General features: G+C 44.6%; 3 protein-coding genes across 3 annotated transcripts in view; 2 read left to right on the top strand and 1 right to left on the bottom strand.

Annotated features, from left to right (window-relative positions):
* Positions 1-9,946, top strand: part of LOC131287392 (elongation of very long chain fatty acids protein AAEL008004) — a 36,325-nt gene extending 26,379 nt beyond the window's left edge. The window contains exons 4-10 of the mRNA XM_058316436.1: positions 1,815-1,922; positions 4,832-4,915; positions 5,963-6,019; positions 8,413-8,518; positions 8,646-8,782; positions 8,883-9,035; positions 9,610-9,946. Coding sequence (XP_058172419.1) covers positions 1,815-1,922; positions 4,832-4,915; positions 5,963-6,019; positions 8,413-8,518; positions 8,646-8,782; positions 8,883-9,035; positions 9,610-9,873 — 909 coding nt within the window. The 3' untranslated portion in view covers positions 9,874-9,946. The remainder of the gene's footprint in view (positions 1-1,814; positions 1,923-4,831; positions 4,916-5,962; positions 6,020-8,412; positions 8,519-8,645; positions 8,783-8,882; positions 9,036-9,609) is intronic.
* A 5,949-nt stretch (positions 9,947-15,895) lies between these two features.
* Positions 15,896-18,810, top strand: LOC131287080 (WD repeat-containing protein 37). Its single transcript, XM_058316097.1, has 3 exons — positions 15,896-16,474; positions 16,550-17,411; positions 18,354-18,810. Exons 1-3 carry the CDS (start codon positions 16,069-16,071, stop codon positions 18,727-18,729), a joined length of 1,644 nt encoding a protein of 547 aa, XP_058172080.1. The 5' UTR covers positions 15,896-16,068; the 3' UTR covers positions 18,730-18,810.
* A 1,544-nt stretch (positions 18,811-20,354) lies between these two features.
* Positions 20,355-26,778, bottom strand: LOC131285027 (polypeptide N-acetylgalactosaminyltransferase 16-like). Its single transcript, XM_058313888.1, has 4 exons — positions 26,462-26,778; positions 22,540-22,832; positions 21,144-21,675; positions 20,355-21,024 (listed from the first exon to the last, which is right to left on the bottom strand). The coding sequence occupies exons 1-4, from the start codon at positions 26,776-26,778 to the stop codon at positions 20,355-20,357; spliced, it is 1,812 nt and encodes a 603-aa protein (XP_058169871.1).
* Between the last annotated feature and the right edge of the window lie 182 nt (positions 26,779-26,960).

The following is a 26,960-nucleotide window of genomic DNA, read 5'->3' as shown; positions in this document are numbered from 1 at the left end:
AATGTCTAAATGTGTATATTTGTGCGTCGTTTCGGTTGGTAGTACAAACTGGTTTGTATGGTATCGACTCTGGAGTTTTCGATTTCTAAACCACTGCTGTAGTGGGTAGGACTTTTTTTTGGGTTTTAATGAAGCGAGGGTCTCAGAAGCGATTTTCATCATTTCGATGCTTACTACCCAACAACTTGTCGGTTTTAGGGTTCGTTGTCGTTGACAGAACGATCAGCCAAAATGATAACTTATTCAGTAAAAATCTGATCGTCACATTGTTGTGCCACTGCAGCTCCTCAGATTGGCTCCAGCGAGATGCTGCCGGTGCAGGTGTCGTAAGTTGAGTTCGTCGCTCGGGTCACAACGACCCGGGCTCCATCGGAACGCATCGCTTAGCCAAGAGTGTTAATCTATTAGAGGGCGAGCTGGTGACCATCGATGAGGCAATGAGCAAACATTCCGACCAAACACGAACCGCCATCCGAAACACCCTCTCGACCTCGGCCGCTCCGTGCAGATCGATTTTTGGTTGATGATCGCGCAACACAGCCACAACCGTCGGGCCTTCTCCTCCTCTTACTCCTATCGGTCACACGGGGGACGTGCGCGGCCATCATCGGCCAGCGACATTGGCCACCCTCACTTTCCCTCGGCGAACATGACCAAGAAAAGTGCGTGAGTCCGTGAAAACTGTGCCCCCCTGTGGCTTTGCTATTGCCCCTCTTGCTGTTTGTCTCTCTTGATTCACGTTGCATAACGCGCGGGCCAATAATCATCACCTCCACTGCCAGAGTGTAGGTTGCAATTTTCGGAATTTCACCAGCGTTTGTCGCAACCATCGGTGACCGAAAACTGAAACCACACCGAAGTGGGGTAGAAGCGGGTATTGAAAACCTACAATATCGGTTTCGCACTCCACATTAAAATATAAAAGGCATTTAAGTATAGTTTAAACCCACTTGCACTTGCAAACCGGTGGAACCGCGGCAAATGGAGAGACGGAGGGTGGAGGAAGCAGTGAGCCAGTTTGGTGGGTCGTTATTGACCAGCTTCAGAAAACGCTGTTGAGGCGTTGTTATGAATTTGAAAGTGAAACGGCTCCGCAAAGCGAACCGGTGCCACAGTTGTTGCCGGTGGCACTCGAGCACCTGAAGGTAGGGCGAGCGGGCGGGTGGTTGGGGTGCGCGGTGCGTGAAAGCATACGTGAAACAAAAAATCGGTTAAGGTTAGGTTATCTAACAAACCTGACCTTAACCGGACCAGGCTAGGCTGTCCGTTGCACCTTCGCGCTGCTAATACCACTTCGACGGTGTTCGCAACCGATGGCGCCGTCCGAAGTGCAGGGATGTGTGAGTGTGTGAGTTGGTTGGGTTCGGAAATAATATCGGGAATGTTGGCCCCGCCCGGCCTTGCCTCGTTGGCCTCCGACGACGAACTTCAAACTAAGACGACCTGCTTTGCACCTGAGCGCCCTCACGTTATTACAACTTTTAACGGTAGAAACTCTAATTACATTTTAATTGCGAACGAATTGGGTCGATCTTGAGCCCACGGTGCAATATGTTACAATCGCGCTTCCGATCGTGCACTTCGTGGGGCTCATTTAGTTAATGTTATCTTGTTCGACTGTCTGCCTAGAAAATGAGTCGCCTAGATGTATGCAATCACAGAACCACTATAGCTAAATAGTAGCAAACACTAACCGTTCAGCTTCGTTGGTAATTTAGGTAATGTTGGCGGAAGAGTTGAAGCGCAACCTCATGGTTCTCGTTTGTTTTAATTATTTTCCTTTCCTTCCTTCTTTCTTCCCGCGTCTCTTGCAGGTCCTGGGCCCAAGGCTGATGGAAAACCGCAAACCCTTCCAGCTCAAAAACACCCTCATAGTGTACAACTTCGTTCAAGTCGTGTTCAGTGCCTGGCTATTCTATGAGGTACATGCATCCGCGCGGCCCTTGGCCTTCGTCTGATGGCCGGACCGGGTACCCACCTGTAGTAGTTACCGTATTAGGACTCGGCACCACTGTGCCTTGAAGCATTCACCAAACCCGACGACGCAAACCCTCCGCTCCGAAGATGAGCATCTTCAATGGGGGTGGGAACACACAAAACCTCACGACAACACGACACGTACTTTTTAACGACCACTTTTTACTTTACTTCGACGTACCTTTACCACTGACCGATAACAGAAGAGTTGAAAAACATATTCACAGCTGACGTGTAAATTGTTGTGTAGATGCTTGAATGTTGTATCTCTTTTCTCACGACTTTGTGCATTAGCTTCTAGTTGTTTAGCAAAGCAATCTAATACGTAACGAAAATCAGCGTTTGTGCCTGCATGCCCTCGTCAACGACGGGGTATTTAGCGCTTAACAGCAATGTTTAGTGTCAATTTTAAAGGCTGTCTATTATGTATGTCCCCGGCATCGCTAATGGTCAGCTGTTGTGACCAGAAGAGGAAACACACGTTGCACTAGTAGGCAAACGTTTCCAATGAACTTGCTTTGTTTGTTACCTGATGTACCCGGGTGACCCCCAATATGACACTTAAGATCAGGTAATTTTTTCTGATCATCGGGGATTCCTCGGGCGGAAATGTCTGGTGAACCCGGTGGAGAGTAAAATGGGACCGTAAGACCTTCGAAGGCCGATCGGTCGGTCGGTCGGTGATTTCCGCGGTCAAGATAGCCTGCCGATGAACGGTGGAGTACCTTTCACTTTTGCCTGCTAGCGCTTCCCATGGGGCACCTCCCATTCGGCCTTCGTAGACCATCTGCGAATCAGGATGCGAACCAAAAACACTGGCAACGAACTGTATGCCTCACTGTGTGTCCTCGGGAAGTGAAAGGAACTGCATAGGATACCATTCGGATCGCTTCCGTGGCGGAAATCTGTCCGTCCATGCTCCCGTCCTTTCCATCCTGCCAGTGCATCAACCTTTATCGTTTAAGCATTTTAGTTATCTTCTTGCGTTGCGTTCTGTTCGTGTGTTTCATGTTTACCATTTTTTTTTCTCCAATCCTACTATGCTTTCCAACCATTTCCCTTTGTGGCCCAATGTGCGCTTGCCAACACCGGGATCATGCGAATATGATTTCCCACCGTTACAGTGTTTAATGGGCGGCTGGTGGGGCGAGTACAGCTTCCGCTGCCAGCCCGTGGATCACGGTACTACCGGACGCGCGATGAGAGTAAGTGTTGCTTTTGTGTTGTTCCTTTTCCAGCCCGCCCCGCCCCTACACCGTCCGCCCCAAGAACCAACGTCTTTGTCGGAGTGCTTAGGAGAATCCATTTCGAAAGATTATTTTTGCTATCCGAGGAATATCACCTCGGCTTGTCCTCGTCTTGCAAATGCCATCGGCAGTTCCTGGTCTGTTTTTGTTCTACAATTCAAGATCATTTCCTCGGTTCGTCGTAATTATAACAATTGTAATGAGTTTTTTAACTTAACATTTCTTTTGCTTTTTTTATGAGAGAGAGATACTTCTTCTAGAGTCTTTAACTTTCTTCTAAAGTCTTCTTTACCATTTCTTGCAAATAGCAACTGTACATTCTTTCGCCATCGACATTGTTAATAGATCCTTGCGTCACCCTTTCTCTCTCTCTCTCTCTCTCTCTCTCTCTCCCTCTCTGCCTTTGTCTGTCTGTCCTTCCCCCCATCGTTTCCATTGTGATATACCCAATTCAACGATATGATAGAAAATCTCATCGGTTTTCGTTTCGGGTGGATGGGTCGCAGAGAAGAAAAGCAGAAGTTACATGTAAAGTAATGTCACAGCAAGCAAAATCGAATATCTTTGGTAGCACATACCTGCCCGAAAACTGCCCGTTTCTTCTAAGGCAGCATCCACTCAACACTATGACTCGAGTGGACATCCCCTCCGTGTTTACAACAGCACAAAGCTCAGCTCCGTCATCGTACACGCCACTTAACCCCAATCCCGGCATAGGTTGCCATTAGAGAGAAAAAACAGAACACATACTTACCGGAAGTAGCAAACGATTCTGCTCGACATTACCCATAAAATGGACAGTATGGTGTATTGTACGAGTAGTGAACCGATTCCCACTGCACTGCGGGATCGTCGACGGAAACGAAACTGCACCGGGCGAATGCTAGCAAAAACCTAGACCATTCGCGCCCAAGTTTTGATTTACAAATATAGTATCTTAAGAACAAATCTGGCCGTTCGAAAGCTGCTCAGAACCAGCGAGCGATTGTATACGATCAAACTGAACGGTTTGTATAACGAGGTTTGTATTTGGGTGAAGAATATCAAGAACAACACAAATAGTGCACGATCTGTTATTTCGTTTGGATTTTAAATTATGTATTTACTATATACACATGGAACATTTGAAGTGGTTTAAAGGATAAACACAACGTCGTTATGTTTGCCGAGTTTTGAACGGTGGTGCATTTAAAAAAATGTCTACAGTTGGCGGCAAGACAAAGCAAAACACAATTATGTTTGCAAGCCTACTGACGGACGGAAATGCACTCAAAAAAAAACCCCTCATAAAAGAGGCAACGACGGACACACATTATTTTTTTTAACTTATCCCAACCAACATGGACACGAAAGACAAATGCTTACAAGACTGATTGATCGGAGACGTTGACTATGCTTCAGACAAAATCGAAGATAAACCAAGCAACAAACAGAGAAAAAAAACACGTGCCCCGTGTAAGCCACGCTCGTTGGTGGTGGCCGTTGCGGAAGCTTCGGCAACCTGGCGGTGGTGGTTTGCCCGGGCGCGTAGAACGTGTGGACAGCTACAATTGCTGCGGATCCGGAACCCATTCACTAACCGTTGGACCCTCTCTACAATTTTACAGATCGGTGTATCGGGTTGGCTAACGGGACATTATAACTTCCGATGTCAGCCAGTCGACTATAGTAACCACCCCAAAACGCTGAGGGTAGGTTTGATGCTCAGAAAGCTTTAGAAGAAACACACAAGCATAAAAGCAAGGCTTGGCTGATGCCACCGTACTGATCGTGCTTCAGTTTCTCCATCCCTTTGTCAAACCGCTAACATAAGCTCCTATTTATGCTAAGATAATCATACTCCATTTAATCGCTATTTGATGTGTGTTGACTAACAGCATGTAGTACCCTTTCATAAACAGTCACCTCTAATATTTTGGGTTTTTGTCTAAATAGTCGTATTTTAGTAGTTTTGTTTATTCTAACCAATGTTTTCCTACCTACCTAAGAAAAGCTTGTCTTTTGTTTTGATCTACTTAACCTAAAATTAGTTAATCACTTTAATTTAATGCTATCTGTATACTAACCCAAACGCTATCGAGATTCAAAGAAAGAAAAGCAAAACCGAGAGAATGCTCTTCGTGTATGCCTCTTTGAGAATCAACGTGCTGTTTTGTGTCTACCAAAATTCGTCCCATCCCAGTTCTCTGTTCGTAATCTTGTTTTTTTTTTCATAAGTTACAATTCATCAAATGCATGCGCTCACTTCCGCGGTACACTCTTAATCGTTGGTCGACATGTCCAACCCAGCCTTTCGGAAACCATTTGCTCGTCCATTATTCCATCCCACCCCCGTATGTTGTTGTTTAGCGATTTCAACCCTTACCATCCACACTCTGTGTGCGTTTCGTCCTTCATCATCATCATGATCGTTTCTAGTGCATGGAATGCCGCTCTACTACCTCTCTGTGTTTTTTATATGTGTGCCTTGGTCCAGTGTCCAAAGATCTCTTATTCTCTAAAAATTAAAAAATTAAAACTTCACCATCTTTTCCTCCCTTAAAATTGTTTTGAAACCACCTCGTTTCCCCGTTTCTTACTAAAGCATCACTCTACGGCTTGCCTGGCCCTGTTTCCCCTTCAACCCCCTCAACGCCAGCAGCTTCCACTGGTGTAAATTGTGATCATTTTCTAATCATGTTATCTCTTCCCCTTTTCTGGTTGATCGCTTCAATTTTATCCCGATCCGGACTCGATAGATGGTGCACGCCTGCTGGTGGTATTACTTCTCTAAGTTCACCGAGTTCTTTGACACGGTAAGTAGGTAAAAGATAGCCAGCGTGTAAGATACTCCCGGCTCGATCATCCTCATTCAAGTGCCCTCGGACCGTTGCGTCAATTCGAAGCTTCCAGAGCGAATACCATTTAACGCTGAAGATAATATAATGTTGTAGTTCACTGGCGTGCAATTTCATGGCCATCCCATCACACCGGAATCGCTGAGTGCCCTTGAGGACACCCGTTCACTCAAGCCTGAAGAGGGGGGGAAAAATAGCGAACAAATTGCTTTCATTTCCTCCTCATCTCACCGGGTAAAAACTCGGCGAAGGAAATAAGATTGAAAAAACAACCCCAAAGAGCACCTGTACTCAAATATTTACGTCAATCGATGACCGAACGGCTTCCTGCCACTCTTGGAAGCCACCCTTCCGGCCCCCGAACGCAAACACGCTGCGTAATTCTTCCAACATCCGCGAGGCTGCTATTTGCGCAAGTTTGCCTCCGGTCACACGTTTCGCAAACACGATCACAAATGGTCGATCGAGTAGTATGCCACCTAGAGATGTGCAGTTCCAGGTGAAACATTGTTGGACGCGATCGTTTGATTGCGCGGTGGTTCGATCACACAAAAACAAGAGGCTAAAAGGAAAACCCTCAATTTGTCAAAACCCTGATGGGGTTTCGGGTGCTAATCTGGTGTGCGTTCTTTCTCGTGAGCCCGAGTGATCGAGAACTTAGGGAACAACAAAACCGGTAAAAAATCGGTACTGAAATCCTCATTAAAACTCGCAAATACTTCAAATCTTGAACGATCACCGTGAGCTGGTAGGAATCGGCGATCGCTAATGAGAAAAGAAAACACAGTCTATTAGGAAGATGACGAAGTCGGACATGGATGAGTGTGTACCTCTACTTGGAGCTTCTGAAAGCGTCATGCAAAAGTTGGGTTGCTTTTTGTTGTGGCATGACTTTGTTTGGGCTCTATTTGCTGTGGCGGAAGTGATGGAGAGTGTTTGTTTGACTTTCAAATAAACTTGTGCGATTTTTTATCTTTCTTCTTTTCAATTTCCATGACGCGACTAGAAGACGTTTTTTCGAAGGCGGTCAAAGTCAAGGAAGGGGTGTACCGATCGTGGTGTAGGTCCAAAGTCTGACCAGATAGCACTGCCATTGTGGGATCAATGAACCTCTCCATCCAGAGATGTTTCGAGAAAAAGAAACCCCATCGAAAATCTGTCACGTTGGGAGTGTTTGGCTTTTCTTTTTTTAATTGCAAAAGCTATGCTATGCGAACTCCAACTCGCTTGTGAAAATTTTGCGTACATCTCATGTTTCCGCAAAGCTGCTGGCTCGCGGCAAACGTCTACCTTCTCGGCCACAAACGAGTGTCTCCCAGATGTTTCTTTTCTTTTTCCCCGCGCCACCGTACAACCTGTTAGGCTCTGATAATTTCTGGAACGTTCCTTCGCCCGGAAGAAGAAGGTACGCCGGCTCATCGCCAGAGTTAATCCGGCGCGTCTTGGGGTAGAAGAACGGGACCCATATGTTCGCAAAATGGAGGCCTTACTGTGTCTCTGTGCGTGTGCGTGTATGTGTGCATGCGCGCATTTGTGATAAAGATAAACCAGTTTGGTAAAAAACAGAAAACCGGAATGTTAACGGAGTTGACGCACACCACGCGGGTGAAGATGGTCCGTTGCACTTGGGGGGGGGGCATCAAATCCAGCCCAGCGCTAGTCCAGACCCAGTCCTTCTCAGCCTCGTCAGGACTCCTCAGTTCATTGGCATTGGCCTATACATCCTACCGGTTTAGAGCGGGATCCATCGGGTTCGTCCAGGTTCTTAAAGAACTAGCCGAGTACCAACTTGGGGAATTCCAGATAAGGCCACTATATCGTGTTTACTGCCACAGTTGCAGAGTCGAATTGGATACAAGTTTCACCATATACAGCATGATCAGCATACATTCTGCAACGGTAATATGTATATATCCACGCGAGACACGTGACGATCAACGGGAACTTGTGAACTGGTTTGAACCACATGGCTTGTTCTAGTTTGACCAGAATCGAAATCCGCAAGCTATGAAGAGTAAGAGGGCTTACAGCTACCGTACATATATGCACATGGAGCCGGGTGGAAAAATATGTTTCGCCCATCAGACTTAAACATGACCACCTTGGAATGTCGCTCACAGCGACTACTGTCGATGGGACCAGTGCGTTCTAAAGCCAAACACCCCCGGAGAGTAGACACCAACTAGCAGAACGAGAATGAGAATGATCGAGCCGTGGCTTAAGGATCGAACAGCCATTGCACCTGAAGTGTCGATCACCCTTGTGTCCAAAGACGCACGCAACCCGACACTCCTAATGGTTTACTGAATTAACTAATCGTTTCCATTTTCCCAACGCATGTCCACCGGCAGTTCTTCTTTGTGATGCGCAAAAAGAGTAGTCAAGTGTCGACACTGCACGTCATTCACCACGGATGTATGCCAATGTCGGTGTGGTTCGGCGTTAAGTTCACTCCAGGTAGGTTCTCCACGGCGCCACCGCCACGGGCCGCCACCGTTTCAATAACCTTTTGACCCTTGCTGCTTATGATAATGGTTTTAAAATCTAACCCCCGTTTTTCTTCTCTCCTCGCGATGGCAAACAGGTGGTCACAGCACATTCTTCGGCCTTTTGAACACGTTCGTACACATAGTTATGTATACTTACTACTTGTTTACTGCCCTCGGACCACAATTCCAGAAGTACCTGTGGTGGAAGAAGTACCTTACCGCCCTTCAGATGGTACGTTGTTGTTACTGTTCAGCCTGTTGTGGGAGCTCCATATCCATGACTCTCGCTTTGGCGTTGCGAATTCTGACGTAAAACCTGTTGTATATTGTAGGTTCAGTTCGTTCTGATCATGGTACACGCTTTCCAACTGTTGTTCATCGACTGCAACTACCCGAAAGCCTTCGTCTGGTGGATCGGTATGCACGCTGTGATGTTCTTCTTCCTGTTCAACGAATTCTACCAGTCCACGTACAAAGCTAACAAGGTGAGTGTTAAAATATTGGGGTCGAAGGTTGGAAAAGCTTTCGCACATTTCTATGACCTTTCCTTAACCATTTGCAATGCAATCAACCGATTGAACGGTGGGTCAAACCTGTCCATCATAGCTACCAATCCAACATGTATCGACCCCTCTGAAATTAGAATGATAGTGTAAAGAATTTTGTAATGCTTAGACATTGGCTCATTGTTGGAATAGATTCTTTTCCTGGAATAGCCACATGGTTACATCATTCTAAACTGGTTCTAGCATTTGAAATTTAAAACTTTTTTAGTGTTTTAATACCTTGGAAATACAAATTAAAAATTGACATAATGTCAAAGTGTGTTAATGTTTAAAAGTTACCATTAAAATGTAGCGTAGTTTATTTAAGTAAGCAAAGATTTTTAGTTAAAGACTCAAGTTTCTCAATTAACATAGATGGGAATTTTTGTTCCTATAAAATGAAATTTAAATAATATCGATATATTTATTCTAGGAATAAATTGTTTTTAACTAAATATGTTTGTCCGACATCTAGCTCTTATTGGATCGTTTTTTTTCCTTTCCTTTATCGCAGCTGCGAAGAGAAGCGGCTGCCGCGAAGCGAGCGGCTGATCTTCTCCTGCTCCAGCAGCAACAAAACGGCCACACGGCCAACGGCACGGCCCCCACCGTCAACGGCAGCGCCAACGGGACCCTCAGCAATGGTTCGCTCGTTGGCAACGGCACCGGCAACAAGGCGGCCGATTACTACGTCCGCGGCGACCTGCCGGCCGAGATGGAGCTGACGCAACGATCAACAGCTCAGGCAAGCAGCGGCACGCACGCATCGGCTCAATAATGGCGGATCACGGGCGGATTCTGTTGTTATAAATGATTATTAATTTATTGTAAAACTCCCGGATGCCGGCTCGAAGCGCGCTGGCCGAAGCCGCCGAAACGCATCCGCATCCCATTCCTTTGTGCCCAAGTCTACAGGCGTGCCGGCGTGCACGCTACTACTGACGCTTACCGCGCACTTTTGTCCTCGCGCCCGGCCAAGGCGCCAGGTTTTTTGGTGGCGCACACCAAAAGGGTGCGCGCGTCGGTGTATGTTTCCGGTGTTTTTGCCTATTTTTCTTCGTATTTTTGTTCGTTTTACTCTACCAACCTTCACACGTCTCCTCCCGGAAAGCGGGATACCACTCTTGTGCACGGTAAACTCTAGTAGCTAGTTATAGAAACCCGCTGTTCTGCGCCGGCCGGTCTTTTGATTTCGTGTATCGCTTTCGATCGTTATGCCTTCGGGCATAGGAGATTGAAACAGTCGCCGTAATTTCTATGACTTCTTGTCATCTTTTTTTTAACATGTAAAAAAGGAGCTAAATCGGTGTTTATATAGTGATGATATTTTGATATAAAAACAAACAAACAAAAAAATAAGACGCAAAATGAACAATGCAAAGATGGGTGTGTACAGTGTGCCGGAATGTAGCTGTTAGAGAAACGAGAGCGTGCAAGTGTCAGCTAGTAACTGAGAGAACTGTAAAACGCAAGCCAGGATACGAAACAAAAATAAAAGAGTTGTGTAAGGAGTGCAGGATTATGTGAGTGGAGGAGTCGAAATTAAAAAATACAAAATCACTAAAAGGGAAATAGTTGCCAGGGTCAGATTATCATAAACGAACAAAACCTAGCCGTGTTTGAGTGTCTACGTGTAGCAGCGACTGTACAAATCAACGCAAAATCAATTTGAACCATTATGGAAATAACCGACCCCTGCCAGCATCTATCACCAAGTCGATAGACGGTCGATGGCCGGAATTACCTCTTAGCGCTCTTGGTGCTGGTATTTTTCTGCAAACAAAAAAATAAAATAAAATAAAACTGGGTAGCTTCTAGAGGTAGCCGCCGGAAAGCCAAGTAGCACAAAGGGAATTACAAAAACAGAAAGCAAAATCAAACTAGAAACGGCCAATCAGCTAATATGGTAATACAGTAAAGAACGGTAGAGGCACCATCCAAGGCTTTAGACACAATTTTCCCGTGTGCAAGTCTACCGGTTCTTTTCGAAAAACACTGATCAAACGCCCCCTGAACCTTGACGGGAGCCCCACCCAAGAATCCACGTTTCCCTGATCCCCCGCTCTTATCCCAGCATCCCATTGGTGACGATGGGGTGTGCACCTCGAAGGCAGCGGTACTCCCGTCGATGCGTGTGTGTGTGTGCGGTGTCCTATATTTACATTTTAAGTGAAATACCAATCTATTTTTTCACTCTAAGTCTAAGGAAATATTTTTTTTTTGAAGGAGACTTTCGGCAATAAAATGAAGATAAAAATAATACCAACATAGGTTATGATTTCCAGCCCCAGCGCAATTCCGCGGCCGGCGAAGGATGTTGAAGAAAGAAACGTAGCGACGTGGTGTCCTGGTAGTGGCCGAAAACGAAGAAAGAAAGAAAGAAAGAAAGAAAGGAGAATATTATACCACAGTTATTTATACGCTTGGTCTTTGGAAGAAAGTATAGTATAGAAAGGGATGGTGCTGGAAGTAGATGAAAACCACAGCGATGTTCTCAAACCGTTTCATTTGTGTATGAAAAGAGATTAAAATGACTTATATCTTTTTACCCCTATACGAGGAAAACATAAAGTCCACCGATTTGCTCTAACATTTTATCGTAAAATAAAATAAAGAAAAAACCAACCCACAGATTCTAGGGGGATGAACTAAAGATGCGAAGGGAAGCTGATAAAGAAACGTTTTAGTAAAGACATCTGCATAGAAAACAAACGAGAAATCCGAATGCTTACGATTGGTGTCTATTTGTTAGTGGTGTATAATGAACAATAGAAAAATAGATAATATAATCAAAAACGAAGGGATTGTGGTGATAGTAACATTTAAAATAAAACCACACATAAGATGTTCCATAGAATTGTTGCTTTTCTGCGCAAACTTCGTGAGATATTGCAATCTGCATCGGTTGTGGCATGTGTTTTCTCTACGCTTCAAATAATGCGGTTCCCATTTTCGGTAGCTCTTTTCTTTGCAGTACATTTGCATGACAAGAAGTGAAAAATGAAGAATGTTCTATGCAATATTTTTTAATCTGTTTCATGGAATGATATGCTATATAATTTCAAACATTTCATCTATTCAACTCGAAATGATTATGTGTTTTTTTAAAGAATAAGCATTTTACTGCCGTTAGCCACAAACATAGTCAATCACGCATTGGGTGCCGAGAAGTTGAATGAAGTATTTCTGCTGGCAGAAGGAGAAAAGAAAGTTACTACTGAAAAATCTGAACTAAACAAACAACAAACTCTTTATGTACATAGCTTCATTGGCGCTTCATAATTGCTGGAACTAACAGAAAATCGGGTAACAATGAATGATGAAACGCAGTCATTGTAATTAGTTTTAAGAACTGTACAGCCAAACACTACTATGTTTCATAGTTGACGATCACCTTTCTTTTTCTGTCGATATTGCTCGAAGGAAAATATTAACTGAATCAAAGATAACAAATGTTACATTTCTCCGTTTGCGTTTATCTATGTTGATGCAGCCAAACGTTAGGAAACAATCGTTATGACCTGTAGAAGCATGTTATAAACCAAATATATTACTAGGGGAAACAAATGTCTCAAAAAGGTGTTTTTTAATACTCTGTCTTCGGTAGAACCACGGTTTCATTTGCATAGCCATTAAGGTAAGTCTTGAGAAGCATGTGATTAGTTGCATTATTCTTGAGAACTTTAATCTAATTATCATTTGTTTCAAGATTAAAAATCTGCTTTGAACCAGTTCATAGACGAACATTATTAGGTTGTGTTGTGGCTATTAACACAGTCATTATCAAATTGTGCTGTTTATTTAAACACAGCCTCGTGTACCATGTGCGCGAGAGGCATCATTTCTCGCTTGCTGCCGTTTATCTAACCGAATCGACACCCTTTGCCCATTGTGGCACATTAATCATTTCAGCTGATAACCTCGTGGATGGCAACGGTGGTGTTGTCTGTTGATTTGGCAGAATGTTTCGCGAAGATTAGCTCATTCGTGTTGTGCCATTTGGCAAGACAAGGCCACAGTCAACAGTAACCAAACAAGAACGGTACAAGGATGAGCGTTGCCGCGATGGGTACTTTCCAGCCGGAACAGGTGTCCGTTCAAACGGTATCCGCCGTCGAAGATGACCAGGTTGCGTATGTGGCCCGTGAACAGTACGACCAACTGTTGAAGGATTACAATAAGCTGAAGGAAAAGTATGAATCCAGTGGAGAAACCACTCCGAAAGACAGCGGTCAGCCATCCCTGGAGGCGTGTATGGGTCGTTTGGAGCGTTTCGAATATCTGATGAAGGAACTACAGGAAGACTTCCGTGACATTAAGGCAACCATTCGTGCACGACCAACTACCAACAGACCGGAAATCCGTGAAACTGCGACCCGGCGAGTGCCGCGCGATGATGACCCAATCAATTTCATTATGACCATAGTGCACCCGAAACGGCAAGTAGAGTAATGTATCTGAAAGTGTTCGGAAATGGTTTGGTGTTTAACTTCCGGTACTTTCCGGATTTTTAACTTGGTTGTGCAAAACATGTGATCAAAAAAAGTAATGAAGAAAAAAATAAATAAAAACACATAAAAGAAACGTTTATCCTCTGATAATGATGTTTTGTTGTAGTTGTTTTTACCTACGAATTATCGAATGGTCACATGTTGCATTCTGTCGATGGATACATTTAACATGCCCACCGTTTTTCAGTTTTTTGCCCTCAAAAAGGATGCATGTTAGTTAAAATAATATTTTTCCAGTTTTGCGTATACAAAAAGGAACAATAAAAATAATTACAATTATCAGCTGTTCCAGGGTGCAAAACGGGGACATATGGCCTCAGTTGCCGGTCCTTAACCCTTAGAGGTCTACATCACCAGGTTAGCTGGCGAAGGCCCAGGAAGCTAGATTCAACAGCCGTAAGGATTTACACCAGATCCTTGCAAACTAAGAAGAAGAAGAAGAAGAAAAAGAAGGGTGCAAAACGTTTAATTTAAAAAAAACACTCAATCGGCAAGGTTCCTAGAAATGATCTAATGGATGTGTCATAGCTTTGCTTCCACTAACCTTGGTAGCTGTCAAAAAACAAAGAAAAAATGTAGTGGTGGGAAAATGCAACCTCTGCAGGGATTTGAATCTTTCGATTGATTGATGATGAGATTGATTCATTTAGAAATTAACGAAATAGTTAAGAATCAATCTTAATTTTGGTTCAGGTTTATGTATGCCGGTTGTTGTTGTTGTTTTTTTTTTTTTTATATTGAGCTGATCGTTAGTCGGTAGTGCCAACGTGAAATGTTCTTGGGGTAACCGTTCCAAAATAGCAGTCGTAACATGATAATTTCATTAATGTAAAAATTCAGATCGATTGTCAAAGTTCATTTAAATATGGATGCCAAAGAACCTTCCCTACGAGTAAAGGGAACGGAAAGCAAAGCACCCGATAAATGAATGGCTGCAGCTACCAATTGAAAGAGCTATTCTTCCATGTTGTCTAAATTTGCTGAAGGCTTTATATGCCTTGGAGAGGCCAGCATTGAGTTTGACGATTGACTCGGGATGCATTACTTCGAACGGTAAAAGAGTAAATGAGCCCCCGGGCTAGATTCTCCTCTTCCTACTGGTTCACATGAAGCGCCTGAAGCTATGCAAAGCGCGACACATGCATTCGTTTCGAATTTTTGAACGCTAACGGTTCGCTTAAAAGACCATAGCGGTAATCACGCAGTGGGGGTTGAATGCGGGTTAATATACTTTTACATGTTAAGTTACTAGTAAGTAAACTATACCACACATGATGGACAGCATGAAACAATGAGTTTAGCCGAAGAAATGCTTTGGAAACGGCGGCGCGCCCGCAGCGAGCGAAGCGAGCGGACTGCGCTATGTCTACCGAAAAAGAGAGTTTGTTATAGTTTTGAGAAATAAGGGGGTCCCGTGGGCTCCCTTCATACCGCATCCCTAGGTACACACTACGGTTCAAATACTCGTAGGTTGAATTTAACGAATTAATGTATCACCAATTGCATACATTCAGTTTAAACGTCCACAAGAGGTGTAGCCACGATCGAAAACATGGCGGCCATTTACTCTTTTAACCTTCGAACATCTAGAATTCTGGCAGTGCTTCACGAAAATGACCGAGAAATTATACAGATTTGAATTTCGAAACTTATTTAAAACAGTAAAACTTATGAACAACGGACACAATAAAACACGGACGGCCAGCAATCCGTAAACACAAAGCCGATCTTAGGTGAATAAGCTGTCAAAGGCTCGTGGGATACAAAACAAATCAATTTCGATCCGAACTTGTCAAATGAGATCCATTCCTGCAAAATCCGTCATCCGGGATCAAGTCTTTGGATCATCCGAATTCCGATTCTGCCAACACTAGAAAAATGAAAAACCGAGCATTCGTTGTTTTGCTCCGAAACATCGCAGCACTGCATCGACAGTTATGGTGAAAACAGATTCAACAAATAGTTAAGCAGATTCATTCGGAAGGAAAATTGATAGTTATGTTTGTTTTGTGCGTAGAATTTGCTGTCGCACAAGTTCAAAGTGAATAAGCAAGAAAGAACGTTTTGCACGGGGTGCCTTTTGTCACCTAGAACATAAATGTTTACCTAGAGAAGACGAGCGAACTTCGTTACTGGATTGGAATTGATTAGGAATCAATTGACCTTCTGCGTGTGGCCTAAAGCTAAGTGGCACGTCGGGTGGTCGCGTTGGCGTGAAGTAGGTGGATTTTCCTCCATCCGTTTACCTCGGAAAGTGACACACGGGGGGTTGTGTGCTCGCAGCATCGATAATCCACGCAAACTTCGGCTACGGAAGCAGTGGCAGCAGCGGGGAGGTGGTACTTGCATAACCTACGACGACGACGACCAGTACGGCGCTCTCGGAGCGCAACGGTGGCAGTGGTGGTGGCGCACGAGACCGGATTAAGGCAGCAGCTTACGGACGGGAATCGATCAAATCGATGGCGCTAGATCTGCTCGGCCGCAAAATGCCCCTGGATGCGTCGTCGTCTTCGAAGCAGCCCTCGGTAACGCCTTCGTCGGTGAGCAGCGGCTCGGTCATCGGTGGCGTTGGTGGTGGGAGTGCTGGGGTTGGCGGTGGTGGTGGAGGTGCCGTTGGCGGTGGAGGTAGCGCATCCGGATCGGGGGTGGCCGGTGTCGGATCGTCCGGCGGTAGCGTCGTCGGTGGTTCATCTGCCATCGGCAAACAGCTGACGGCCAAACGGTCCTTGAAGCTGGGCAGTTTGGCGGAGGACATAATGCCCACGGCGATGGGTGGTAGCGAGGAACCGTTTCGTGCTCGGCTGCACCATTTATTCTCACAGATTGAGAAAGAGTTTGAATTGCTGCACGCTGAAAACATGAACCGTAAGTTGACGGCGAAGGCCATTCTACGCTCCGCCATCCGTTGGTTTTCACCATTCATCATTTCTCATTTTGCAGTGCGTGAAAAGCTGGAAGCCGTCGCTGGTACGCCGCGTGATTCGACCATCGGCGAGAGGCTGCCACTGCAGGATGCGTTCGAGGTGGATGGGTCGGTCAATAAAAGCTTCAAATCGAAGCTTGGCAGTGCGGGCAGCAAGGTCAAGGCCGGCCACAAGCTACGTGCACAGACGAGTCGAATTGTGTCGAGCTTCAAGGCGCAGTCCGTTGTCAGCTCGCTGGTGCGGGAGTTTTGCGGCCATAAGGATGGCGTGTGGCAGGTCAGCACGAAGGCCGGCCAGCCCATCATCGGTACGGCGTCGGCAGATCACAGTGCGTGCATTTGGAGCATCGACACCGGGCGTTGCCTGCTGCAGTACCAAGGCCACAGTGGTTCGGTGAACTCGATCAAGTTTCATCCGACGCGCGATATCGTGCTGACGGGCAGCGGCGATGCAACGGCACAAATTTGGCAGGCGGCCGTCAACTGGGAGGTCCCGGCCCGGAAGGGCCACTCGTCGGAGGAGGAGCTGGACGAGGAGGAGGAAGGACCGTACGAGGAGAAAGAACGCACCGACGTTCTGCGGACGCCACTCTGTGAGTTCTCTGGCCCAGGCGGACACACATCGGTGGTGGTAGCTGCCGACTGGCTGCCGGGTGGCGATCAAGTCATAACGGCTAGCTGGGACCGGTCGGCCATTTTGTGGGATGTAGAGACGCGTGAACCACTGCATCCGTTGTGTGGGCATGATCATGAGCTAACGCACGCCTCGGCACATCCGAGCCAACGGCTGGTGGTCACGGCGTCGCGAGATTCGACCTTCCGGCTGTGGGATTTCCGTGATCCAATCCCAGCAGTTTCGGTGTTCCAAGGACACACCGAGTAAGTATATACAAGTGACCTAGTTTCCGACTGTATAGATATCGAATCGTTGATTCTATAGATTGAAATATTTGGTTGTATTTGGATAATTGAAGACTAATTATGCAACATAATTATTTCAGTTATAAAAAATCAGAACGATTTTAAAGAACTAAATATTCTCAATATTAATTTTTTTTCAAAGCCAATAGCTAATACCATAAGATTATTTTTACCTCATTTATCTTTATATTCAAATTTGTATTTCTCCCTATTTGAGTTTTGATTTTTTCTTAATCAATTTTACATTTGTGATTGTCTCTTTTGTCATGAAAATTCTCATTCATCTTCTGGATAGCCTCATCTTCTGGATAGATAGAAACATGTTTTCTTGTAAAATAGTTATTGTTCTCAGATAAGCATCTTCAATTTAACTTGTTTAGTCTTTACTTAGAAAATCGGCCCATGAGCGCCGGGGCTCACCACCTCGACGGCGTGGGTTCGAATCCCAACAGAGACCGAACCCTCCCCTGTACGAGAGGAGTGACTATCCACGTACAACAGGGAAACAAGTCTCGTAAGCCCTTAACGAGTAGGCATGACCAAGAGGTCGTTACGCCAAGAAGAAGAAGAAGAAGTCTTTACTTAACGTTCACATATATTGCATTCCAATTGCAACTAAATGTGCATATAAAACTCCCAAGTGCTGGAATGCTAGGTCGTTTTATACATCGTAAAAATTTTAGGTGGCTTTAGTCAATTGATTTATGTTATTATTAATAGTTTATTACTTATATTTTTTGTTTCGATGCATTTGACATGTTTGATGTATATACGTTTGTTAAAATAATCGCATCGGAAGTGGAATTTTCCTTCCACCGCCAACTATTTAATATCTGCTCTCTTCAATTATCTGTCTGTTGTAAATTTTAACACCTGCCCCATCCTCGCTTCTCTCCTCAGAAATGTCACCTCGACAGTATTCACGCGCGACGACAAGGTCGTGTCCGGATCGGACGATCGCTCTGTGAAGGTATGGGAGCTGCGGAACATGCGCTCCGCCCTGACCACCATCCGCACCGATTCGGCAGTAAACCGGCTGGCGGTGTCGGCCAGCGGGGTGATCTCGATCCCGCATGACAATCGCCACATCCGACTGTTCGATCTGAACGGGCAGCGGATCGCTCGGCTGCCCCGTACGAGCCGCCAGGGACACCGTCGCATGGTGTCATCCGTCGCCTGGACCGAAGATATCAGCTCGCACTGTAACCTCTTCTCCTGCGGTTTCGATCGACGAGTGCTCGGTTGGGGCGTCTGTTTACCACCGAAGGACAACTAAAATGGTTTGCTTAGGTTTCTGCGTGCCCGCGCGCACGCGTTTGTGTGTGTGTTCTTCTTCATCGGATGGCCAATTGATCGATCGGGGAAGGACGATAATCGGTTAGTTTTATTATTATTTCGTTGTTGATCTGTTTAATTGTGCAAGGTTGTTTCTGTTTTGTCGTTGACAAACATTGCCACATACTTAGTCATTAGAATACAGTTGCACTACGGGATGAACATGGGCGAGGTAGCGAACAACAAAGGAATTGAAGGATGGCTCAAAGGCAGCCTCATCCATCTGGGTGTTGTGGGTTTTCTTTTTTTTTTTTTTTTGGGCAATCCTTTTTACTGTAAGTCATACAACACGAATCTCAATTGCACTTCGATGGTTTATGTGGGTTTTAAATAATAATATTTTGATTGTCTTTAGGGAATGAGAAAAACTACGCCAGCTATTGTTTATCAGTCACTGGAATTTGGTCATCAACACGAATACAGATAAAATAATTCTTGCGTAAAACTCGGGTTCTTCCGAACGTAAAAGGGCCTTCACTTTGCATAACCAAACCTCTCCTTCTTCCACCCAAAACGGCGCCGGAAGATGGTGATGGAAACATAGACGATAAACAGGTAACAATACAAAATAATACACACCGGAAGTTATCACTGGCAAACTTCTTGTTAGCAAACACTTAGAGACAACATAATAGAGCGAGTTCGTGTAATGATATTTAAACCGGAGGCAGGTTGAATATTTATGATTAGTCTATAACAAACAAAAAAACTATAACTAGGGCTCGGGTACGGGTACGTCGCTGTCAACGTCGTCGTCGGACATTTAGGTTGAGAGGCTTTGATTCTGTGTAGGAATGAACGCTGAAACTTAAGGCAGTGTACGTTGGAAACTTAGATAGCCACACCGGCACCACGGAAGGCGGACAATTTGTGATGAAATGCATGATCCAGAAAGATAGATTAGTCTAGCGGGGTAGCGTGTGCCATCAAGGCGCGTAAGGACGCAGCCGCCACCGGCAGCGCAGTGCAGTAGCTCCAGGTGTCATTCTTCTCTCGGGATTGGCTATTTGTAAGACGTTATTGGCCCTCCATAATATATCACTCTCTTTTGCGTTGTGCGTTCTGCGGGTTTCAATGGTTAACCGAACAAAAATAAAACACACACACACACCTGTAGGGACACACGGTTGATGACGTAGATGACTGATGTGTAAAAATCGGTATTAATAATTGGGTACAATTCCTAATCGTGCGTTTAATGTGAGAAAATTAAACCAACACACAGACGGCAAAACTAGACTAGACACAAACGTCGTGTCCCGCAACCGATAGGAGCGAACCGATAGGCGAATGATGCATTCGCGTGTATCAGTGACCGGAAGAGGGCCCCATTCTATACCAAATGTATTTAAGGGAGAAAGTACTCAATTCAATTGTAATCTTGTGATTGTAAAGTGGATATAAACGCGAGGAAAATGGATACACTATCAACTAACTAAAGGGGCTGTGTTGTGCGCGGGATGTAAATATGAGAAATCTTGAATAACGAGGTGAGGAAGTCGAACGATGTCTTTATGATTGAAGTATCCGCATTTTATTTGGCATCTCTCAACAACTATCGCTCGCTTATCGCGCCAACTGCTGCAACTCGACGGAAAAACTCCACAACTGCGATGGAGCACCGCGCCGACACTCGGACGCACCGACGTCCGTCTTCACCAGGTTCTCCAAGCACATGCCGGACACGGTGTGAACCAGCGTTCCGCCGTGCCGGTGCCATTCCTGCACGTCATCCTCGTCATGGGATCGGTGTTTCGCACTAGAACTGCCATTCCGTTTGTGGCACCGTTCTGCGTGAACAAATCCGGCCCGCACCGTTAAACAAACGTTGCCACGGTCCGTGGTTAGCTGGCCGGTGGATTTGTGTAGCGCCCAGTTCATCGCTCCATCAGGTCCACTGGCGGCTTCGGAGGATGGGCACTCCATCAGCGTGACGTCGTTCTCTGTGGCACGCTTGCGCGAGCGTGCTGCGTTCGCTTTGCCAGCGTTTGGTTTGACCGCGAGACACCGGTCACCGTGTCGCAGCTGGCCGAATGCGACGTTATTCTCGTTCGGTAGCTTCAGATCTAGGAAGACGTTCTGCAGATACCAGCTGAACTTGCGACAGTTTAGCCGACGGCGCAGGTCCTGCTGCTCCCGTACCGAACCGGCGTCGATGGGAATCGCTTGTGGGCGTGCATCGTAGAAGAAATTTTTGAACTCGTCCATCCACACCAAAGCCACGCGCTTGGTGTTGCTGAAAAGAAGAGCAATTCCACTTTAGCAGGTACGCACTAATATAGTTCAACCACAGTTCATCATAAAATTATCGCCTAAAATCTAATTGTGTGAAGAACCGACAATCTCCCATCTTACCGTAGATAAGTTAAATGACTTCCATCGGGAGGAAACGTGAACGGATGCTTTCGCCGGAAGACGTGCCCCACCCGGGAACAGGGCACCACCTCGACGTGCGCCCCACACATCCACGCCTTCAGTGACATCTCGAGCGACTCGCCACCCCAAATGTCCATACCCGCGTCGAATCCGCCCAGCTGCTCGAAAAGGCTCTTCGCCACAATAAAGATGCCGCCCGAGATGGCTGGACTGTAGAACGGAAGCGACTCGTCGTGGCCCCGATGCTCGAGCTCCTCCTCGGCGACGGGCAACCAGCGGAAGTGTAGGCTCCAGTCGAAGCCGCCCCGCAGCCTCGCACTGTTCGCCCGGTACTCGAACGATTCCGCATCGATAATGTCGATCACCGGACTGACGAGGGCCGTCGGATCGATCGAGAGCCGGTCGAGCAGCGGCTCTAGCCAGCCCCGGTTCACCTCGCAGTGGCTGTCCAGAAAGAAGAGATAGCTGCCACTAGCGTACGTGGCGCCTATGTTTCTGGAACGTATTAAACCTGGTGTGCCGAGAGATTGTAGCGAAAGATAGAAAGGTATGTTGAAATTTTATTTCCCATTTTTATTTACTTACTATGAAGAAAAGGATGATTTAGCTAACCTCTAACAATTTTCCGGAAAGTCTTAAAAATACCATATTTTTGTGCTTTTTTTTTAACATCAGATAGTATTGTATACACATTTTTCTTGAAATAACTTTTATTGAAGAATCCTTTTTTTGAATAAAAAATGTTTATATCGCTTACCAGCATTTTTCATTGAAAAAATAATGTTTATAGATAATTGTTATAGTCCTTTTCAGTTCTATATCTAGAATTTACAACTAAAGAAGTTCCTTAATTAAAGAAGAAGAATTTACAATTAAAGAAGAAGCCTTTAAATTTGTCTGTTTCCTAAAACTTGTTTTTCATCGTATATTAAATTTTTAGCAACCCTTTCGTGTTCCGTTAGTGATTAGAAAAAGTTAGATTGATTATATTTTTTGCATTTCGTCAAATGATGTGCTTTTAAAAATAAAATGAATGAAAAGACATGTCTCAACTGACGGGAATACAAAACTTGATAAATATAGGTAAAAACTACACATCCCGAACTTTTCAACGCAGTTATCGTTAATGAAAAAAGTAGTAAAAATACACACGAGATTACGGGAGTTTAAATTATTTAAATAACGTGCTATAAGTTATTAGTTTATTAGGTTTATAATAAGTTCTTAGTTATTTACTAGGACGATACATTAATATTACCTACAACTGGTGGTTAAAAGTGATAAGGTAGATACTTTAAAATTGGCTATGAATGGGGGTTAAAAAGCCTAAACATATTTGGTTTATCAAATGTGATAGAGATTTCGTTCGCTTTACCTTGGCGCACCGAATTCCTATAATACCGCACTAGCGGAATTTGGGTGAGCAGCTCGTAACTGTTGCCCGCATTACTTTGGGAGCCGTCGTGGTCCGCACTCGTCCGCCGGCCCGGCCTGTGCAGGTCGACGCTGCAGTCGTCGACTAGGATGATTTCGCGCAACAGATCGTGCGGCGTGCGCTGGAAGATGCTGGCGATCGTGCGCAGAAGTGCCGAGGTGGCTTCGTTGTGGAACGTAATTATCACAGATGTGGTACCGCCAGGGGTCGTGAGGTAGGTTCGCGCCAGGCAGCTGTAGGAGAGATAAGGGTAGAATTTTTGTAAAATTATTTTTGACATGTTTCAAGGTTAGACAGGTTCAAGCAAACACAAAGCAGGAGACAGATAATAAGCGAATACACTGGACGCTTCAAATCAAGATTGTATCAACATGAAGCACTGTGATGTGTGAACATTCTTGCGCTTGATTAACTTTTCACTCCATCTTTACCAAATTGGGAATGTTAAAAGTAGCGCACCCATTTCGCTGGAGATAAAACCAAATTAAATCATGCGTACAAATTCATGGTTGATTTCGATATAGGATGAGAGAGATTTTTAATTCACAAGTGAATTTTATAGTTTTTCCTTCCCAAACAATCTTAGTTCAAAACACAACAGGAACAATTCCACCTAATTTGCGTTTTATGCAAACCATAAAACGCGCATAAAAGGAATCCTTACATGTATGGATCTAAAATACCTTAGCTGCAAACAACAAACAAAATAAGCAATAAGGCAACATTCATCGACAGCAAAGCACCAAATAGAATGAATTTACGATAGACGACTGCCGATATCGCATTAAAATGAACCATTAGTATTCACGAAATTAGAAGCAAATTCATGCGTTGATTTTGAATTATAATTAGCCTGTGGCCTCGTCGTCCGCGTTGGTCATTGCTATAGGCGAGGCATACTGATAAACCTGTTTAACTAACTATTTTTTGGCATTTCTCTTGACGGCGAAAATTGTAAAACGATAAATTTCAAAGATAAGAAATAGGCTAGGTTGCTACATTTCCAGAACGTAACTCACCAGGAACACTTTACAATCATTCCTTGACCCATTTCCCCCATCTAAAAGTTGGTTGGTTTGGTTATGTGGCGCCACAACCGCTGAGTGGTCTCGGCCTGACGAAAATCCAAAAGTTCACTAGAATATAAATCATGCTTTGCCAAAATAAACACAACGCCACGCCACAGTTTTTTTTGTTGCACAAATGATCGCGCTAGGTAATTTTTTCATTGCAAGATTGGTGAAGTGTTTGCTTTATTTAACAGCTATATTTTTCTTCCCGCTCGTCTTTCGATAACTACGCGATCGGAAATGGTCGCGCAAGAATCCGACACGGTAAGGTTTCTCGATCGTCAATCAATTACGATGAGTTGCCAAACACTTGAAAATTCGTGCTGCGAAAATACGGCATGCACTCTGTGGGGTCTGGGGTGTGTGTTGTATGTTGTATGTTTCATTGATTTTGTTTTTCTAGTCGGGTCAATAACTCCGGAGGAAATTGCCAACAACACTACTATTACCGACCGGGGGTAAACCCCGACTCTTTCCTGCTGATTAGCGGAATGTTTCTCTGGTCTCCGTGTCCAACGAAAGGGGAGAGGGAGGCACGAGGTGCCTACCGTGGCGGATACTGGGCCAAAATGGTAAGCTGGACAGGCCGAGAAGCCCTGCCTGATTGTTTACAAATGCGCTCAAGTCGTGGCCACGGCGGTCGTTCTTTATCAGTGGCTGTAAAACTCTTGGGTGGGACATTATTTTATATTCGACATTCTACCGCGACTGGGAATGTTATGCCAATTTATTCCGAGAGTTACGCAAATCTCAACAGTGATTATCAGATTATGGCCGGCTTACGACCGGAATCGCTAAAATAAACGATCGTTAAATGGTAATTTTCTCAGGAATTCGTGAACGGTTTATGAATGAAACGAACCGTTTTAACGATCACTGATGGTCGTTCATCAACGGCTTGACTCGCGAATCCAACTGATATTAAAATATTTTTAAAGAACCATTTTTTATGTCAGAAAATATGGAGACTATCATTTCCCAAAGAATTTAGACTAAAACGTCATTCTTCCTCATTGTGTCTTTGTAACATTTGCCAAATGAAGGTGTAATATTTGGCGCGTCTAGTTTCTATAGTCGCAAACAAAGTGTTTGCATTGGTTGGTTTAATTTGATAAATTGCTTTAAAATGCTTTTAAATGCTTAAAATGAGTCTAGTGATTGGTAAGTGATAAGAGTGGCAGATAAGTGAGAAAGAGAAAGGATTGAAACTTATTAGCAGGAAGGAGTTTCAATTTGAGAAATTGGGCGTAGACTCAGTCGATCGGATAAAATCGTACGAAATTAGTTTAAAATAATGCGAAATATTGTGATAATGGCTTCAAGTAATACCATATCGCTTTCTAAATCAAATCTACTCTTGGTGTGCCAAACTGTAACGAAACAGTTCGGAAAATTTTACAGACCAATCTCAACATTATTCGGGCAAAAATGAACAAGGCACCATATCTGACCCCTGTGCATAATCAAAAACTAATAAAATTCGCCAGACTCAACATGGCTCGCCGGTGGAACGCGGTAAAATATTTGTGAAATTGAAGTTTTTTAAACCAATGAACTCAACTATATTTTGTTGAATTGTTAATTGTTTTAATGTTTGTTTATCAAATCTAGATGATCTTTTGCGAGTTTAAATTAGAAGGTCCCGACGATTTTACCGTCTATTCGCGAAATCCACGGAAGGGACCTGAGTACTTCTCCATATCTAATTTTATAGGAGGATATCTAATGGATTTTTTACTACAGGAAAGCTTAATGTGGCATTCATATCTTGTAAATGTGATATTGATGTTCTTAACAGCTATTTAATTCCGTTTTAACCTAGGAACCGTCGCGTTTGTTTCAACAAAAATAATGCGAGCAATCTAAAGCAAAATTTTAGCCCCTGTGGTGGCAAGCCCGCAGTCTGAATCTAAATCCTGTGGAAAACATCTGGAAAATCATTGTTTGACGGATCTACGCCAACAAAAAGTAATACAATTGTACTACTGATCATGGGAGGATATTCGGAATCATGGGAGGATATTGACAAAAGATATTTTAAAGAACTTGGTTGAATGTATGCCTAAAAAGATTTTCAAGGTTATCGAACGTGCTGGAGGACCTGATTATTTAAATTCAGAAAGTCTTCAAAAACATGAATATTTTGACACGTATCCAATAAAAATCATAATTGCGGCTATAGAAAATAGCCACTTAATTTCATGAATTTTAATTTATAATGGACTATTTTAAACGGTTTACCAAGAGAAATGTAGTTTTATCCCCCAGTTTACAAGTTACTTTCTACTTTTACAAGTAGAAACTGGTCTCAGTGTATTTCTACTATATCGAGCCTTGTCTCCGTTTTACGATATTTTTATGCACTGATATTTAAATTTTCCATGAAGAGAACTCTATAGTTTGACTGTCAGAATGTTATACAATTTTAAAAATGTATAGAATCTTGATCTTTTTCAATTTATATGTATATAATTTCTAATGTGATTGTAAATCGAACATTGGGAATTTTAAATCACTTTTCCACTCCTCATCCTTAGCCATCAATTTTAAAGCCATTCGATTTTTCCCAACTAAAACTAGCACCATGCCAAAGCCAGCATTCACTGCAATGGTCGTGTCACGACGAGAGTGCGAATCAGAACTGAAGCTGCTCCACATCGCGAATCTCCTTTCTGGTGGCAACTGGTGCGTAACGCTCCTTCGCAACACCCACGGGAATGCCGGTGGATCGAGCCAGAGCAGGTAAACCAGTAATAACAACCCCGCAGCCATTCCCCAAACTCGCTACTCACTTCGGATGGCGCGTGTCTGGAACGGAGCGATCGATACGCAACCGATCGCTGGCCGTCCGGTTGAAGTGGTGCAGCTCGAACGGGACCTCCGGCTCCGGCACGCCCCCGGACTGGACCGTGTCGGCGTGGGCTCCACCACCCCACAGCGCGTACACCACCGCGAGGCTAACGGTGAGATTCGTCTCGGCAGGATCCTGGTCCACCTTGCGGCGCACCTTCGGCATATGGTAGAGATACACGTTGTTCCAGTAGAAGAACAGGACACCCGACGCGACGATGAGTAGAAACCCGAGCGGTTTTCTGCGGAGCACCTTCATCGTACGGCCCGTTTACACATCGCGTTCGTTGTGGAAAATTAGCACCCGTGTACCATTTCGTGACCCGTCGGGCCCGTCGACACGAAATATGCGCAACGGCGCTGGGGCTTCCAACGGGACAAAGTGGCTCTTTGACCCAACGTTCGTTGGTGGCCACACAGCGTACCGCGCACTGCTGTAAG

This window comes from Anopheles ziemanni, chromosome 3, assembly GCF_943734765.1.
Source record: "Anopheles ziemanni chromosome 3, idAnoZiCoDA_A2_x.2, whole genome shotgun sequence".
Lineage (NCBI taxonomy): Eukaryota > Metazoa > Arthropoda > Insecta > Diptera > Culicidae > Anopheles > Anopheles ziemanni.
The sequence above is the reverse complement of the archived record's forward strand: the minus strand, read 5'-3'. Positions and strand labels throughout refer to the sequence as shown.

Excerpts from the sequence above, each read along its gene's own strand:
- LOC131287080 (XM_058316097.1), top strand. The coding sequence starts at position 16,069 with ATGGCGCTAGATCTGCTCGGCCGCAAAATGCCCCTGGATGCGTCGTCG. Across the intron at positions 16,475-16,549 it reads GCACGCTGAAAACATGAACC|TGCGTGAAAAGCTGGAAGCC; the intron begins GTAAGTTGACGG and ends CTCATTTTGCAG. Across the intron at positions 17,412-18,353 it reads GTGTTCCAAGGACACACCGA|AAATGTCACCTCGACAGTAT; the intron begins GTAAGTATATAC and ends TTCTCTCCTCAG.
- LOC131285027 (XM_058313888.1), bottom strand. The coding sequence starts at position 26,778 with ATGAAGGTGCTCCGCAGAAAACCGCTCGGGTTTCTACTCATCGTCGCG. Across the intron at positions 21,676-22,539 it reads TAGGAATTCGGTGCGCCAAG|GTTTAATACGTTCCAGAAAC; the intron begins GTAAAGCGAACG and ends TCGGCACACCAG. Across the intron at positions 21,025-21,143 it reads AGTCATTTAACTTATCTACG|CAACACCAAGCGCGTGGCTT; the intron begins GTAAGATGGGAG and ends TCTTCTTTTCAG.